Genomic DNA, 19,032 nt, shown 5'->3' with positions numbered 1-19,032 from the left:
TATAATTACTGTCTTTATAACACAAATCACTGTTAGCTTTTTTTCTCCAACAATAGGTAAAGTACGGTAGATTTCCTCTCTTGTATATAAAAACTACAGAGAGATTTCTGAAAATGTTAAATAAGCAGACACAAAGCTTCCTTGAAAACTACCACATGGATTCCAATAAACCATATAAAAAGTAGCAGACACACAGTAACATATTTTGAAAGAGAAAACCAGAGAAATTTTCAGCAGACAGAGTACACAAGAACACAAATGCTTCCAAAGCTTCCAGGTGAAGCTAGGCAGGAGTCTGGAGCACCACCTGACAGCATCTCTTCACAGCACCATAAACATGCTGCTGCTGAGAATCCTGTACTGAATATTTGCTTGTCTCTTTTCAGTAAGATAGCTACTACTGTTTTAAGTTTAGGCACAAGTGTATTATTTCCCTTCATATACAGACAGAGTAATTTTCTGTGCCTTCCCAAGATACAGGCGAAAAAAAAACAACCCAAAGTTGTAATGAAGAAGTTCAAGACTAAGAGGGGAAAAAACCCAATAAATTATTTTCATGAGTCTGCTGATAAATACATTGCTCTAATGAGGTAACTCGCTAAAATTGGGGAAAACCTTTATTGGGAAACTGTCAGATCCCTCATTGAATACTACACCATTAAATGCAACCAGCTCCCCTCAAAACAAAGAAAAGACATGGGAAGTTAAAGAAGAACATTAAGAGGGATAGAGGGGAAATAAATTATGTAAATCTCTGGAAAGCCTGACTTCAAGGTCTAGAAAACTTTATTTAATTTTTAGGTAAAAGGCCGAGGAAAACAAATTGGCACACAGTAGGATGGAGAATGAAAGACTTCTGTCCTCCTATCTATTTTTTCCTCCTTAATCTCTGTAACCACAGCCCTTTTAATATCAAAAGAAATGCTTCTTTCCATTAACATGCAGAGCTTTCAAACAGTAAACTCTATTAAGCAGTTTTTTTCAACAATTGTGAACAGGTTTTGGTTTCTTCAAAGATGCATGAACTCAGATTTTCCAATTACTAATCTTTGACAGTCTTAACAAAAAAAAGTAAATCAAACATTATGATTACTCCTTAACTTCTCACTCTCTAATATAATTTTCTTTTAATACTCACTTCTCTAGTCTCCTATTTGTCACTGAAGTTTTAGATTAAAATGGAGATTAGATCCTATGATTTTGATGGTCATAACAGACTTAGAAGTCACACAAAGGTTGATATTTTAGAAAAGAAATTGGCACAGTAGTGGTAAAGAACCAAACAAATGTGCTATGCTACCACAGACCTAAATAATTTTAGCACCAAAGTAGAGACTTGAGGTGAAATGATCGTAAAGTAGTTCTTACCACAGTTTTAGTCCTTTAAATGACAAACTGTTACATACATAACTGTCGCTAAATGTTATTAATTTCATTCAGTGCAATTATTCGTGTATTTGGTAGACAGTGAGAAGATTATGGTGCTCATTTCCAGTGTTGGTTTATTTTTTAAAAAATTACAATCATCTTAAGACACTCATAATTTTAAAATACCAGCCAAGCATTAAGCATAATTAAATTTTATTCTACATTTAAAACCAGAATTCAAATTGAAGATTAGTTTCCAATTAGCTTAAAAAAGTTTAAAGTTCATTTTTTTCAGGTGTACAAAAATGAAAGGGAAAGATCATCTCAAAGACAAGGTATCTAAAACGGTAGCATCAGCTTGAAGTCAACTTGGTAATTTTAAAATATCTTTATCTTACTTCCAGCTACCACACTATGCCCATTAATATTTGCTGTCATTTCTAAAACGCTTTTGCTACGTAGTTCACATAGATATTGTAATAAAACTGTTTTATGAACTTTTTAGTTTAAAAAAAAAACAAATGGAGAGAGAGAAGAGTGTGTTTCAGCTTATCTAAGTACAGAAAACACATACAGAAATCTGTAATTTTCCTCTGTAGGTCAATGTACTAAATGAGTCACACATACAGGCTAAAAATTACTACTCTTTACAACAAGTGGTGTAATTCTGTGAAAGGCTAAACATTATCTTTTTTTATAATGCTTTCTATTTGAAGACGAGCCGTGTGGTTCAGCACTAGCCCGTGGAGCTGTCCTGACCTGTGTGATGTTTTCACTGACCTCCCACAGCTGCTCTGAAGGGGATACGGTGCGATGGGGCAGGCAGCACACCCTGGACTGGGGAGTGCCCAGGCAAGGTATTAAATTGTCCACATCTGATTGGGGTGTCATTGTATCACGTCTAGGACTTCACGTGAATAGTTGCAATTGCAAGATTTAATATTTATGCTTTTTAACTTTGACTTGTTTACCATTTTTCTTCCTTTTCACTGATCTCCACTTCTGGAAATCTGAGTTTCCATTTGAAGCATATTACTTCATAATTTTAGTCTCCCTCGGGTATACGAAGTAAGCCTAGTAAATCTAGCAAATAAAGCCTGTTTTATTCTCTTCTTCAACATCATAAGCCTTACTATTTTTCCTACTCTTATGTGACAACATCACACAATTTCTTAGACAATGGCTGCTTCTTCCATGAGTTTAGAAAATCACTTGGATTTGTGCCTGAAATTTGTATCCCTTAACAGATTACCCTCGACACACGACCGACATTGAAAAATACTTGCACCTAGGAATAAGCACCTCTGTGTTTACAGTGCTCTTGCAGCTCATGGACAATACTAATAGGCCTTTTCCTGGGCTTCTTGGAAATCAAGACATCAATTCTCTATTACAGGAAAGCATTCCAGCAAAATAAATTATTTGATCTATTTCGTTATATAAAGCTAGGCGCATCTATCTTTTTTCTCTTCAGTCCTCTTTGATTTTCATTCAGAAGACTGAACTGTTTCTGGGTAGATAGACAGCATTAATACAAGCTTCAGGTATGTCCACATTGAAGCAAATGGCACAGACACCTTTAGATTTCCCCGTACAATCAGCTCGACCACTGTTGACAGATACCACAAATTTATTAACAATAATCACCTTAAATGCTTAGGCAGAGGTATCAGCAGGATACTGATCACACAAACTAAGGGACTCTATAGGTCAAAAGGATTGCACTCAAACACAGAAAATCACTTTAAGGTGCAAAGTATGTTAAGCTCCATTATTCAGCTCTTATCTATCTCATTTATAGAGATTTCTCCTTTAAGGCGTTTCAAAATAACGCAGGCACATCTCACCTAAAGTGCAACAAGAGAAGGCCAGTGGAATTATTTCAGATTTTCTTTTTTTTTCTTTTATTCTTCAAAAAGGTATTCTTGATGATTTATACTGGTGTGTCAGAGTATAACCCTTGACATCACAGGTCAAATTCACTGCAATATGAGGGTCATTTTCCATTTATACATAAGGATCTTCCTCATCTTTGTTTAAAACTTTCTTTAGAAAACCAATTAAGTCACAGTTCATGAGAGAGAGACCATGAAAGTCAGATCTCTCAAACCAAGTAACAAATTTCTGAATTAATCAGTTTATTAATTAATTCAGTCCACGTGGAACAGCCAACTTCACTGCAAAACTAACAAAACTAAAGAAGCACAGAAGACAACAGTACAGAGAAACCTCTGCTTAAGAAAAGAAATTAAAAATTAGAAGTTGCAGAATAAAAATACATATAAGCATCAATACTGAAAGCTAAAGAAGAAAACAGGACCAAAGAAAATACTATTCTTTTTAGCAGTTATACATGATCTGGTCACTAATGACGTAGACTTAAATCAAGAACACTACTGCCAGTCACACAAACTGGGATCACAGGCCCAGGAAAGGATATTTACTGTCTTATCTTAAAAGACTATTTGCTTTTTCCTGAACATTCAGAATTTTGAAGGTAAAAAAAATATTCAGTTCACCACAGGTTATTATGATCTCTACTACATTCTGTTTAAAGTTGTAAAAACACTGTCCACTTTCCTCTTAACAAAAATTATGGTTTAATATAACCCAACCAGATAAACCTGCTCATTATATGAAAGAGAGTATTTCTTCCTAAATCCAACTTGTTGGGAAAGGTACTGCACGATAAACTAAAAGAAGGTAACAGTAAACTTAACACATTTACACAAACCAAACACATTAATGTGTAAATGACTTTGGTAAGTATAGTTCAGAACAGTTCTTATCAGCAGTGGAAAAACATTTTTAACACTTTAGTGAGACATCTACATCGGGACTGCCAGTGAAGAAAACCTGTAGTAGTAAACTGAAAGAAACCAAAACGAGAAACAAACTTGACTGCTTTAGATGCCACAGAAAAGTCAAAGAATAGAGTGGCTGGAATGGACATAAACACCTAGATCTTGGTTCATGAATATATTCAGCTATATCTGTATAGGTCCAAAAAGGCACTGGCAAAAGATATTAAATAGACCTTATTTAATAGTTTTCTCATATTATGACTTTTGAATAGGATGAAGCAAATGTCCTTGAAAATAGTAACTTATTTATGCACTCATAATATTAAAATTAAAACCAACATTTTCTCATTCCAAGCTGAATGATATTCAATCACACTAAGTAAACAGTAAAAGATTTTGTAGTTCATACCAACTGTCTCTGCTGTTATGCAAACACATGCATGCACACACTCCTTGAGCATAAGGATGTAAAAAGTCTTCTCAGATTCTGTCCTTAGTTATCAACCATGCTACAGATAATAAATTAAGAACTACCAATATGGAAATACGTATAAATCCCAAGATCTAGCAGCCTTCATACGTCCTTTAAATACCACATAAGATTAATTTGTTGAGTTTATAAACCAACTTGATAAAATAACCAGTAAGTGAATATTGTTAATGGGAAATGTTTTTTAAAACACAAATATAAAACAGAAATATAAAGAATTATTCAGATATACGGTCTGCAGACTGACAACCTTGTATCCTGTACTTGCTACTGAAGATGTGTTATGTATTGTGAACACAAAAAGATGGTTTTCATCTTCATTGCAAATAGCAATGAAATATATTCTGAAGGCCATTATTCAGAATTTTTCTCCCTTCTCTGCCAAAGTTCAAAATCAAATTTAAGCTAGCGCAAATGATTTCAGTACCCCTTGAGAAACGGGTACACCATATGAGAACTATATGGCAATTTCCAGCAAATGCTTGAATACTGGAAGTTACTGAGTTGTAAGTTGTATTCCTTTATTGCTGTTGTCTCATCCCAGCCACCCTTCCTGCTGATTCCATTGCAGAGTTCTCATACTTTCAGATACCCCAACACCACCTGCCTCTTTGGTTCCCAGCTTTAAGAGATTTTGTCTTAGATTTTGTGCCTGCTCAATGGTATTACCTTACTTGGTTTTGCTGGACTGCTATTATGGAGGTATTTTCAAATTACACTAGGGGTGCCTCAAGGATACAAGTCAAGCATCCTTTCTAAGAAAAAGAAAAAAGGGATTCAATATTTCAAGGCAAACATTATTTCTTTTTTTTTTTCTTCTTTTTTTTCTTTTTTATCCTGCTGGCTGTGTATTGCAGCATATTTGTGTCATCACTGTTCCGTGCGATATGGTTCTACTTTTTGTTTGATGTAATGCCACCTCCTGTTTAGCATCACGCACAATGCAAGAGCTGTATGGGCAGTAAAAGGGAGTCAACTAGAACACTGTATTCACTTAAGTGGAACACACCACTCTGTGGCTAAGAACAGCATGAAGATTAAAGGAAAGTATAAGGCTGGTATTCTCCTTTTTTTTTTTTTTAAGGCAACACAACCTCTGATACCTCTGTGGCCATTCAGGTTCTACAGTATTTTGACTCCTCCAAATTTTATTAAAACTGCATACTAAGAGAAGGACACAATACACTATAGATTACTGTTAGCCTGTAGAATTTTATGAACAAGTGTCAAACAGAACTTTGAAATGAACCAGAAATTAAAGGAGCATTAGTATCAAACACTAAGAGTTGCAACATAGTAAATTTCATTACAAATCCTAAGAAAAAAAATGACATATGAATGTTATCTGAACATCAGCTGTCAAAAGGTATAAATTAAAATGTTATGAAAAGCAGGCAGTAACATGGCCTCATCAGCCACGAAAATGATCAGAGGGCTGAAGCACCTCTCCTACAAAGACAGGCTGAATGAGTTGGGATTTTTCAGCCTGGAGAAGAAAGGGGTCCAGGCAGACCTTATAGCAGCCTTCCAGTACTTAAAGGGGGCCTACAGGAGAGATGGAGAGAGTCTTTATCAGGGAGTGTAGTGACGGGACAAGGGGTAACGATTTTTAACTGAAAGAGGGTAGATTTAGATTAGATACTAGGAAGAAATTCTTTACTGTGAGAGTGGTGAGACACTGGAACGGGTTGCCCAGAGAAACTGTGGATGCCCCATCCCTAGCAGCATTCATGGCCAGGTTGGACAGGACTTTGAGCAACTTGGTCTAGTGGAGGTGTCCCTGCCCATGGCAGGGGGGTTGGAACTAGATTATCTTTAAAGTCCCTTCCATTGAAAATCATTCTATGAAAATGTACTGGTAATATATATATAGAAGCCACCAGACTGGTAACTGAGAAATTTCTATGTGACAAAGTATCTGCCTAGTTTTTGGCACCTGTTCCACATATGAATAAAACCCACAAATATTTCCTTTTACAGAGAAAGAACTCCAGCAACAATACAGGTTTTGAACACATTTACAAAAACTTAGCTAAGAGATGGTACTGTTCTTCACAAATCCTGTAAAGTAACTATCAGAAATGTCTCACTAAAACTAGTCTGCTGTCATATTAACACTGAAAAAACCTTGAAATATTAGAAAATCATTTGAACAAAATAAATGGACTATAAAATGAAAGGGTATCACAGCGGAACATGCAAACAGAATTTCAAAAAGCTACATGCAAGAGACGTTATTTGTAAGTAGCTTTTTCATCTTGCTCGGCAAATATTCTTCGAAAAAAAAAAAGCATGGCATTGCTTTTATAATCTGCTGCTGTTTTTTTAGTTGCTGTTTCTTAATCTGATCAAAATCTATTTTGAAAAATACTTTAATCTCACATCAAGTAACGACATTTCTATTTTCCTACATTTTCCTCTGCTTTGCCAGAAAGTAAGCACAAATACACATGCCTGGATTTTGCATATTTTCAATATGTACAGGGATTGTATTAAATATGCTTTCAGAATGAGAATACGTACAAGTATCCAAAGGGACAGTACTTGTCACATACAATGGGTTTGCACTTCTTAGGCCGCGGTCGGCACTGACAGATCTCACAGTTGTGAACGTCAGTCTGGAAGCCGAAGGAACAGTCCAAAGAACAGCCTGAAATGAGTCCGGTGCACAGCTCCTCCCCTGTGAAGGACACATGTAGGTTATCACAATGTAAAAACTGTTTATACCAAACAAATCCATCTTTAGCAGACTGAATCTTCTTTTGCCTTTTACTTCGTCACTTTTTAAATACTGGTAATCCTTACCTTTGGACTGTCGTCATTTTAAAGTATTTGACAGAATTCTCCAGTAATGACCCAAACTGTATGTGCAGATACTACAGGATGTCTTCTGTTCCAGTCAAGAACTTGGGGAGTACTATCTAGTATCCTAAACTAACATATATTGTGAATAGATGTGCAGCCAAAGGAGTTCAACGTCTGTGATTCTGTTGTCCTTTTAATAAAATATTTTAAATAACATATACTTTCAACATATTGTATGGGTTTAATAGGTTTCTGTTCAATATAGAGCATCTTTATTTCTCTAATTATTTTAAAAAGACTGAAAGGTTAGGATATATTAACAACTTTTATTCCTTATGCTGTTTGCTGTCAAATGTTTGATGATTAAGACCTGCTTTTTAAAAATACAACTGAAATACCTTAAGATGTGATATAAGCTTAGAGATGCTAGACTAACAGACCTGTCTCTTGAAGTCCACTACCATGTTTTATTAGCCTCTTGTGGTGTAAGGGAGATGCTGCATTTCTCCATTTCTGCAGTACAGATAAATAATGGTCATTATGTTCTCTCTCATTGGAATTTACTATTTTGAAAATGATCAGTTTCTTTTTATTCTTCTTGAAAGAAGTGCCAGAAAGACCACTCTTAACATACTCTGGGATGCATAGTTCATTTATTGGTTGCAGAGGTAAGAAGAGACAGAAAATAATGATTTTTGTTACACTAGGGATGCAAAACACATTGTTACAATAGCTAAAGTAGATCAAAATAGAAAAAGAGGGAAATGTAACTGAGATTCTAACCAAAGGACCAACTTTAAGAGTGATATTTAAAGGACGTCTGATCTCCAGTTGAAATATCCACACTACTACAAAGTGCTGGTTATACAGAGGGCAGCTGCAGAGCGCTCCCTCGAGCTCTGAAGACGACTTTCCTTTAGGGCTATGAACATTTAAGGACAGGGTTTTGCCAAAGAAAAGATCAGTACCTTGACTTATTCTGTTCCTTACACTACTTCTGTGGGTCTCAGATGCAAAGATCATCTTCACGTCTCTCACACACTAATATACTGAAGGCAGATCACAGAAAAGAATCTTTGCTTTACTTAAGTGCATTTTCTTCTGTTTTTGTAATGTGGCATTTAAGACTGCAAAATATAGACTTAACCAGATGTGGCTACGCTAATTGTTTCCTTACCTATTTTACAATATTAATGCTCATTTCGTAAAGAAGGCACGTTTCTTAGTACCTCAGAGTGAGACTGAAACCTCGGAGATGACTGGCAAATTCACTGCCTACTTCTGTGGTAGAATTTAAGCATACAAGCGCAATGCAACATAAGAGCCTTATTATCCAAAAAACCCAGTTCTCAGTTTAAGTAGGATGAAGATCATCAGGTTTGTAGCTCCCACTTATCCACTTTTAAGCAAATTTGGTGTCCGAAGCAAAAAGTTTGCAAGTTTATCTCAGGTTCTTGCTTTACTTGCTTTACTCAAGAGATCTTCATGAAGTCTTACATGTTTCTGTAGGATTGAGTTCAGGCTGATCCATCAAGAATACTAGATCACTTGCTGATTTTAAAGCATTATAATGCAGAGGAAACTCTGATACTCCGGTAAAGAGTGATGTCCATGTAACACAAAGAAAAAGGTTTTCCATGAAGCAAGTTAAAATAATGATAATTTATCTTTGATTTATGAGCTTTTACACACAATTATTCCCTGACAGCATGCAGCGATAATAAAATTAACTAAACTTTTCATTATGTGTGACCTTCATAAGTTAGTCATAACTTTTAAAGTTAGACTTGAAATTTATAAAGGATGTACAGAAAAGTATACCTACACTGGAATATCTCCAAAAAGAATTAAGTTCAGTTATGACCTTTGATATGGTGTAAGTTATGCTATCTCCTGCTGATGCTTGGAACTGATCAGTGAATAATCCCAGAATTGCACAAGCCAGATCGATTAGAACCATTCATTTTCTGAAGTGCACTTTGTCATGGAGATGAAGTGTTTAGATGGCTGTTCATAAACATCAGGCTCGTGGTCAAGGAACAAGAAGGTACAAATGCAAAAGCATGGGAGAAATGAATAGGCATCTTAAAAAAGTGAAAGGAAGAGCTGAAAATAAAAATAAATCTAAAAAAATGAAAACAAGAACATTTTTTTCACTTGGCATATTTATCTTATTTGTTCCCAGATTATGTGTTAAGAAGAGCTACCAAAGTGCAACACCCAGGTTTGAGTATGAAGTTACAGAAGACGGGAAAATAATGATTCCTCAGAATCCCACAGCCAAATATGCTTTTGTTTTCAGTCTTCTCTTCTGCTTTGATTTGGTTAGTGAAATTGCTTTTCAGAGATGCAAAACAACAAGTTTGTTACGTGTGATGTTAACATACTTTATTAAAAGGGTTAAGGTGCCTATGATACTGCTGTACAAGCAGGAAGACAGTGTCTTATCCCAAGTAGCTTATGATGTTAAATATACTAAAAAAGTCAGCTGACATACTAACCAGAAGATCCAGTCACAGTATTTTCCTTGCTTAATCCTTTACATAGTGACTTAACCTCAAAATAATTTTCACTTAAGTGGCCAAGAAAGAAAAGCTCTTCAGAGCCCTGGGGTGGATGACTGACTAGCCACAACTGTCTCTCAGAAACAGAGATTGAAGAGCATACAAAATACCATCAAAATTCTGGCTATGTCAAACACACAGGGAAAACGTGCTGAAGTTAATACAGATCACTGTTCACATCTGAACTTACTAGTGTTATGTCAATGCTATACGAGGAAAACAGAATAATCTCCTCAGACCTTTGTTGGGAGTCTTCTAATACGATGCTAAACATGATCCCATCTGAGAATCAGAGAATCAAAGAATACCAGATTGGAAGGGACCTCAAGGATCATCTGCTCCAACGTTTCTTGGCAAAAGCATGGTCTAGACAAGATGGCCCAGGACGGTGTCCACCTGAATCTTAAAAGTGTCCAGTGTTGGGCATCTGCCACTTCCCTAGGGAGATTATTCCAATGGCTGATAGTTCTCATTGTGAAAAATTTTCCTCGTGTCCAATCGGAATCTCCCCAGGAGTAACTTGTACCCATTACCCCATCTCTTTTCCATGTGACTCCTTGTAAAAAGGGAGTCTCCATCTTCTTTGTAGCCACCCTTTAAACACTGGAATGTGGCGATAAGGTCTCCCCGAAGCCTTCTTTTCTCAAGGCTGAAGAAACCCAGTTCTCTCTGCCTTTCCTCATATGACAGGCTTTCCAGTCCTTTGATCATCTTGGTGGCCCTCCTGTGGACCCTCTCCAGCCTGTCCACATCTTTTTTGCACAGCGAGAAGCAAACTGAACACATTATTCCAGGTGTGGCCTGATAAGCACGAAGTGGGATAATGACTTCTTTATCTCTGTTGGTGATGCCCTTGTTGATGCAACCCAGCATCCTGTTGGCTTTATTTGCCACAGCAGCACCTGTTCACTCATATTGAGCTTGTTGTCCATCAGGCCCCTATGTCCCTTTCCACAGAGCTGCTCCCCAGTCAGGCAGATCCCAGACTGTGCTGTTCTCCTGGATTATGTTTTCCCAGGTGCAAAACCTTGTTGAACTTCATAAGGTTCTTGTTAACCTGCTCTTCAAGCCTAGTCTTTCTGCATGGTGGCTCTCCCATCTAAAATGTCAGTTTGGTGTCATCAGCAAACTTCATCAGGGTAGACGGGATCCCATCATCCAGATCATTTATAAAGATACTAAACAGCATTGGACCCAATACTGATCCATGGGGACTCCACTTGTGACAGGTTGCCAGCTGGAAAAAGAACTATTTACCACGACCTGCTGGGTGCAGCGTGTCGGCCAGTTCCCCACACAGACCACTTGTCTAGGTTGTGATGCATCAGTTTCTCTAAGGGGAGGCTGTGGGGAACAGTGTCAAAAGCCTTGGAGAAATCCAGGTAGTCAATGTCCACCACTCACCCCACATCAACTGAGCAGGTTACTTCATTGTAGAAGGCGAACAGGTTTGTCAAGCATGGTTGACAATCTTTGCTTGGCCTTTCCCAACCATGTGCTTCATTTGACTTGTGACAGTCCCCAGGAGATTTCGTTCCATAACTTGAAGGGATTGAAGTAAGAGTGATCAGCCTATAATTTCCTGGATCCTTGTTTATGTACCTGAAGAACTCTTTCTCGTAGTTTTTGACATCTCTGGCCAATTTCAATTTGAGTTTTTGTTTTTCTAACTGTATCTCTGCACACCCTGGCAATGCCCTCGTAGTTCTCAACAGGTATTCTTCCTCTTTTCCAACTCTGGTACGTTTCTCTTTTGGTTTTGAGCAGACTCAGAAGTTCACAGTTAAGCCAAGGGTGTCTCTTCCTCCACCTACTTCCCTTACCTTTAAAGGGGATGAACTGGTTTTGTGCTTCCAGTAGAGCATTCTTGAAAAACTCCCAGCGCTCACTTCCTCCTTTATTGTCTACAGAAGCTTCCCATGGAATCCCTCCCATCTGAGCTCTGAGTGACCTGAAGTGTGCTCTTCTAAAATCTAAACCCTTTGTCTTTGTATTAACCTTCAGCGTGCTCAGCAGGATCCCAAACTCCACAATATTGTGATCACTGCTGCCAAGGCTATCACTGACTGAGATAAAGAGGTTTCCTTGGTTTGTGAGCAGCAAGATCAGCAGTGCTTTGTTCCTGGTTGGCACATCTAATATTTGTATAAGGAAGCAGTCCTCTACACATGCCAGGAACTTGATGGATGACATATGAGCTTCTGTACTTTCTTCCAACAAATGTCACCCATAAGAATCAGGTTCTGTTGGCCTGAAGCTTGCTTAACTACCCCACATAATGCTTCATTGGCCATATCATCTTGGTTTAGAGGTCAGTAGCAGATGCCTACTATAAGATCCCACTTGGAGACAACCCCTCTGATCTTGACCCAGAGGTGTTTGATAGGGCTTCCACAATTGCCATAATTGACTTCTATACATTCAAGGTTCTCCTTAACATAAGAGTGTGACTCCTCCTCTTCCCTGCCTGTCTTCATGAAACAGCCTATGGCCATCCATCACAATCCTCCAGTCATGTGAGTTGTTCCACTATGTTTCAGTTATTCCTATGATATTGTAACTTTCTGGGCACAGAGCTCCAGTTTCTCCTGTTTGTTCCACAGGCTGCATGCATTGGTATACATACACTTGAGGTGGTCGGTCTTCTGGTTCTCATCTTGACAGACAGCTAAGGGATATTTGTCGCTGATCATGTTTGGCCTGGCTTATTCCCCAGTTGGCTGCAGTGGTGTGAGTGTTGTCACTTTGGACCCTGCCCCCTGAGTCCTTCAGTTGAAAGCCCACCTCACCAAGCTGGCCAAGCCTGCTGCCAAAGATTCCTTTGCCTCTTCTAGAGAGGTGGATTCCATCCCTCCCTAACAGGCTACAGTCATCAAAGAATTTCCCATTGCCATAAAAGCCAAAACTCTCACGATGGCACCAGCCACAAAGCCAGAGGTTAATTTGCATTACATGTCTATTTTTGGCCGCACCTTTTCCTTTAACTAGTAAAATGGAAGAAAAGATAACTTGGGTATCAGTACTTTTTGCTTGCACCCCCAGGGCTTTGTAGTCTTCCTTGATTCTGCCCAGGTTGCAGCTTGCAGTGTCATTTGTGCCCACTTGAAAGAGTAGCAATGGATAGTAGTCTGTGCTCTTGACAAGTTGTGGCACTCTCTCAGCAACATTTAGGACCTTAGCTCCCAGAAGGCAGAACACCCCTCGTGATGCCCTGTCAGGCTGGCAGACGGGTGCCCCAGTGCCCCTTAACAGGGAGTTACCCACTACAAGTAGTTGTCATTTCTTTTTACGATATCCACTGTCTGCTACTATTAACACGTTATCCTACTTTAATTTCTGATAGTGTGACATTACAAGCTGTGGAGATAGCTTTTAAATAGTTTTTGAAGAATACTCTCTATGAAGAAATTTAGTATCATGAAAATTCTGGTTCACTTTCTGACTTCACATCTAACTATCTAAATTTCTCCTACTGAAACATTACCAATCACAGGCAGCCTCAAACTGAAGTACCATCTGGTACACACACACAATTTATGTCTGGTGCACAGGGCTGTCGAAAACCCTACTCCAGCATTTTAAATCAGGTATTTTTTCCAGAAAACAGAGTGAACTATCAATTTAACAAAGCAGCTGCAGCTCTCAGAGAAAGAAAATAAAAAAAAAAAAAAAGAGAAAAAGATTGCAAGCCTAAAGATTCAATATTTCCATAGCCTTAGCTATAGCTTTAAATTCATCATTAATAAAATAATCACAAATTCGTTATGAAAAGATCAGTAAAAACATCTTTTCTGCTAAGGTTTTGCATTTCAAGTGACAAATACTAAAGAATAAAGAGAACTAGTTCATGAAAGTCGACTGCAATGAACTGAGGAAATTTACTACAGCAAAATGTCAGGAGGTTACTTGTTTAGGGGCTTTTTCCACCTCTGCTTCAATAAATTTCATCAGGAACCTGAATCCCAAACATGGAACCCATTTGCAGAGAAGAGATCCAGCCCTAACTGGGCTAATAACTCCTTTAAAAGTGTATTGGGGTAATCGGACAGTCTGAGAGAGGATAGGAAACATTTCAAAAGCTAATGCAGAAGAAAACTACCTTTCGGAGTTCGAGGGAACCGCATTACGCACTTGCACATTGCTGCAACTCAACAGAATGGGATCAAGCTTCTGATCACATAGTATAAGCCATCTTTATCTCTCTGACTGATTAGTTATAATGACATCATCTAGGGAACTAAACTGATGGTTAGGTAGGAGGTAGAAGACTAAACCAGAAACAAAATGATGAATAGGAAACCAGTTAAAGGGAAGATATCTCTCATTGTGCTGCTTAGGGAAACATCTGGCTGAAGAGTAGAGTTCTTCTATGAGAGTAGCAGAAATATGTCCATTAATTTTTCTTATAGAACATGAAATGTCAATGAGGTAATGTCAATACAGAAACCAATCCTTCTACACAAGGTTACAGGACGGCTTAGGGGGATAAAATAATAATAGTGAGGTGAAATGTAATACTGAAAACGTATAAAGTCGTGCAGCCCATAGGGAATAAAGAATAATTTGTGCTACAAGCTGAGAGTTCAGGCGCAGGATATTGGTTGATCTCAGAATGATACTGACGTGATATGACTTTAGAAAAAGATGAATGTGTTCCTGAATGTCTCAGGCTAATATAACTGTATTTTTACCACAAATGCTTAGCTTTTTAATGTGAGGACGGACAGTAGCTGAAATACCACATAAAATTCTGGAAGAATTTCAACTGAATTGAGTACAGCAGAAGGCTAGGACAATAATCACGGAAAGGCTGTTTGTCCTCAACCAACAACATTATTAAAATAGCTTCCTGCTAGGAACAAATACCCACTTGAGGACAAACATGCACCAAATACTTATAGCAGTCAATCTAGCCCGCACCACGAGACCATGCAGTTTTCTTTTCCATGTGCAACCATGACGGCAAAAACAGCATGAAGGTCAGTTACCAACACATCCACATTTCCAGTCACAGTCTTCACTAGACCTCACTATACTGGCAAAAGCTACTGCTTATGGACTTTGACCCCTCTAAACACTGTAGTTCTAGCAAATACTTCCTTCTGAAGTTTGCAACAATTTAACACATTATATGCTGACCCAGATATGGGAATTTTAAAGTAGTGGATTCATTTTGATCAATTTAATAAGATGCTGTTAAAAAAAAACATGTAGAAAGGGAAAGAGCAGTTGGAAAGACGAATTGGTCTTCCACAAGCCATTTATTATGAATGATTAATGTGAATTATTAATGAGCAAATATTAGCACAAAGGTTTTTACACCTTGCCACCATTGCCCATAAACTCCTCCTATCCCCCCCTTGTCACCCACTCACTCAGCAGTTTCATACACTCACATCATAATAAAACAAATACTACAGTTTCACAAGAGCATGATGCTGCTTAAGGGGAATGGAATACAGGGATGGGACAACACTCTCTGAAGAAGAAAGTCTTGCCTTAGGAAGAGATGATTACCAAGATACGATGGAACTCTACACAGCACACTGCATACAAACCATCTGGTGTTTTAAAACTCTCTTCCACTAAGTATCTAATTCTCATCATCAACTCTTGTTTTAAAAGGCTGACAGATCACTGTAAGACTGAGTCATAGGCTGCTAAATGAAGGAAAGACATGTACGAAAATCAGCATGTGACAGCAGTTGATATATTGATGTGACCTACTGTAGTCCAGGGCTCACCCTGCAAACAAGGAAACGGCAAAATTCTGTTCCAGTATATGCAATGTTAGCAATCTTTGCATTTGTGAGCATTCACTCAAACAGTCGGTTATTTCAGATAAACACAATCTCTCCTTCTCAGGTACAGTATCTCAGAGGCAATGTATCTCAAAAGGAATCACAATTCTTTGGCCTAAATTCAAACCATCAGATGTATGATTTATTCCTGATTTCAGAGTGTTCACATCCCCACCTTACATGAGCCTATGAATATTTGGAGTGTTATAAAATATTGCTCAAAAATCAAACTGAAAAGTAAACAAAATTCAATTCCATGAATTGTATGTTTAGGTCTAAAAAAGGTCTTCTGTTTGAACGTCTAATAGCTTGATTGTAATTCCAGCTAACTTATTAAAAAACCCCACTTCTCAATGTCCTCCTTCTAGCATATGTATGGCATGTAAAATAGTCTATGCTCTTCAACTGGGATATTTATTTTTCTCCAATTTATTATTTTCCATATGGACACATTGATAATTGTACTGTAAAGACCAAAAGTCATCTTAGTCTAAAAACTTTTGAAAACGCATTCTAGAGATGCACAGCCTGTTGAAATACATTTAGTTTTCAATCCTCTAATTCACAGATAAAAAATAACTGCCAGAGAATATTAATAGATACTTGACAAGAATTATGTCAGTATTTCAACTTGCCTTAGGCTGGTGTCCATTTTTTTGAAAATTTGTAGCGTGGCCACATAAAGCTAGCTACATACCTTTACCATCATTATTTTCTTGATGCTGAGGCTAGATCGTATCAGGAGAACTGTTTCACAGTACCTTTATAATTAAGCACTCCTCAGCCGTCCTCTCGGTGTGGATTGCTACTGCTGGTTAATCTTCAGGGGTGGGGATCTGGGGAGGCAAATTTATGAAGGAGAAAACTAGGTTACTTATCAGTAACTGGAATTCTCTGAATATATTGCCTCCACAGATCCACACTAACCCTCCCTCCTTTCGTTAGAATTAACTCACGATTCACAATAGCTGGATAAAAATGAAGGGACTGGGCACTGTGATGCTAGAAAACCCTGTTTAAAAAAATAATCTCATGAGTCCATTGAGGCAAATTACCCGCTTGGATACTTGCTCTAAACAACTCTAGGATTCACATACAACACATGACTTCATGAAAATGGATTTGTAGCAGTGGTATCTCAAAGGTGGAATTACTGGAAAATTATCAAGCTTCCACAAACCTTCTAGCAACACACTGTTTTTTTTGGGTTTTTTCCACAGGTCAAGTCAAGTGAAGATCTTATCTGCTTCCACTGCATCAGATATATTGTAAACATTACTAAAAATAATACATGGTTGTAATCTTCAGAGGTCCCTGCAAAGACTTTTATTCTACTGAAAAGACATAATATTTATTTGGCATGAGTAGTTCATGACAATTCTACCCTCTTCAGGGAGCACTTCCACTATCTTCCATACATGCACTTAGAGCTAATATTTCTATTTGACTTAGAATGTGTACTTTTTTCTCATCTAGGCCTTAAATTTTTAAGAAACATACTTCACACCCAATTTTACATGGCTGTATTTCACTAACTGAATCCTACTGTATAATAGTTATTCCCTTTCACGTCACTGCAGAAGGATAATAAAACATCCTTTTTTCTGCCAGGTCTACAAAAATTATTAAAAAAATCCATGATGTGCTCTCCTTGTACTAAGGGAAACTACCTGGACTATCTTTGTTTTTAAAATTTTTTTCCCCATTGAATTTGTTGCTAAATCAAGAGAAAAATGGGTGATAGTTGTTACTAAAATAGAAAGGTGTTACCTAATTTATATTTTATTTTACTATTTCCAGGAGTTTTGCATTGTCTGAAAAGTACATTTTGCATGATTAGTGTGTGATTATTTGTCCCATCTTAGTTTGCTATCAAAATAAACACAAAATATGTTTAAGTGGACAAAATTAACACCAAGGGAGTTCTGAAGTGTTCAGAACACATCCCTGAGTATAAACTATTTACAGGAACAAAGGAATGAAATGTTCAAATTTTGGTTAAGAAGAGTGAAGGGTTATGAAAACCCATCCAAAACCCTAACTACTTAATGATTAAGACACAGAAAAAAGCAATTGAGATGTATTCTCCCATTGTAGTCCCTGCAAAGTTTTTCTTAGGCTTTTTCCTCATCCTTACACTTTTCCCATTTCCAAACACTTTTTCAGTGTTAACTACTGCTATTTATAGACAGCCCGTAGATGCACCTACCTAACTTTTCCCAGACCTTCCAATCCTGCCTTTGAACATCTACACAGCTAAACCAAGTCCCACACTGCCAAACCCAAATTCCACATTGGAATTCCACTCTGCTTCATCAGCTGTAAAGAGAGATGGTGTGACTCGCCAGAATATTGAAGTCTGTGCTGCATATGTCTTCTAGGATAGAGTAAACAATAGTACCTCCTTTTTAACTCCATGGTAGAATACGTTTTCTCCTCATTTAAGGAAAAAGTATCAACACTCTTCCAAAAATATTTCTGTATCTATATAGAGAGTGTGTTTGGGGGAAAGGGATAGTTTTATGTCTAGAGAACTGTACAAACACATAATATACAAAGGTTTCTAGTTTTTGAATAGTGACTTCATGGTTTGCTTTGACAGACAAAAGAGACCATGACATGAAGTGGATGATGATGCACTACGATGCGTAGAAAAAACGACTCGTCTAAGCCTACTACAATTGCATCTTTCCATAAGCAGTCTGGAATTAAAGACATTGCATGACAGTTGCATATTGTAACTGCAAAGGTAAGCCTTATAAATGAAGCAAACAATTTTTAAATTTGACAGCAATGCTCTAATTTCATTCAAGATTTGAAAGGTTAAAAAATACTAAAGCCATACATGCTCACAGTTATAATCCGAGCAGTACTTCATGTTCAGGTCATATGGGGTAAAAAGCTATAGACTAAGTTGCAGGAGAGATTTTAAAGGCTTTTTTTTTTTTTCATGAATATAATACAGGGAATAGGCAAGGCCAGATAAATAGAATCAAATACAGGCCCTCACTGCAGGCTCACTGAAGAGTGATTTAGTGTCCAGCAGCAACTATCAGATTTTAAATCCTATGTTACTGCAATCACAGCAGGCATTATTCAATGTGCCCGTTAGTCGTCCTTGGAGGAACGGGAGTCCTCCCTCACAAAGAGATGATCACTGGTCTTCTTTCATTCCCCTAAGTTCTCCCTACAAGAGCAAA

The 19,032-nt window shown here is 37.6% G+C and overlaps 1 protein-coding gene across 1 annotated transcript in view; it reads right to left on the bottom strand.

The window, feature by feature from the left end:
* The window catches only part of CRIM1 (cysteine rich transmembrane BMP regulator 1), a 189,355-nt gene that overhangs the window by 21,497 nt on the left and 148,826 nt on the right, over nt 1–19,032 (bottom strand). The window contains exon 9 of the mRNA XM_074168866.1: nt 7,186–7,342. Coding sequence (XP_074024967.1) covers nt 7,186–7,342 — 157 coding nt within the window. The remainder of the gene's footprint in view (nt 1–7,185; nt 7,343–19,032) is intronic.

Source organism: Numenius arquata, chromosome 2 (genome assembly GCF_964106895.1).
Source record: "Numenius arquata chromosome 2, bNumArq3.hap1.1, whole genome shotgun sequence".
Taxonomy (NCBI): domain Eukaryota; kingdom Metazoa; phylum Chordata; class Aves; order Charadriiformes; family Scolopacidae; genus Numenius; species Numenius arquata.
The sequence above is the reverse complement of the archived record's forward strand: the minus strand, read 5'-3'. Positions and strand labels throughout refer to the sequence as shown.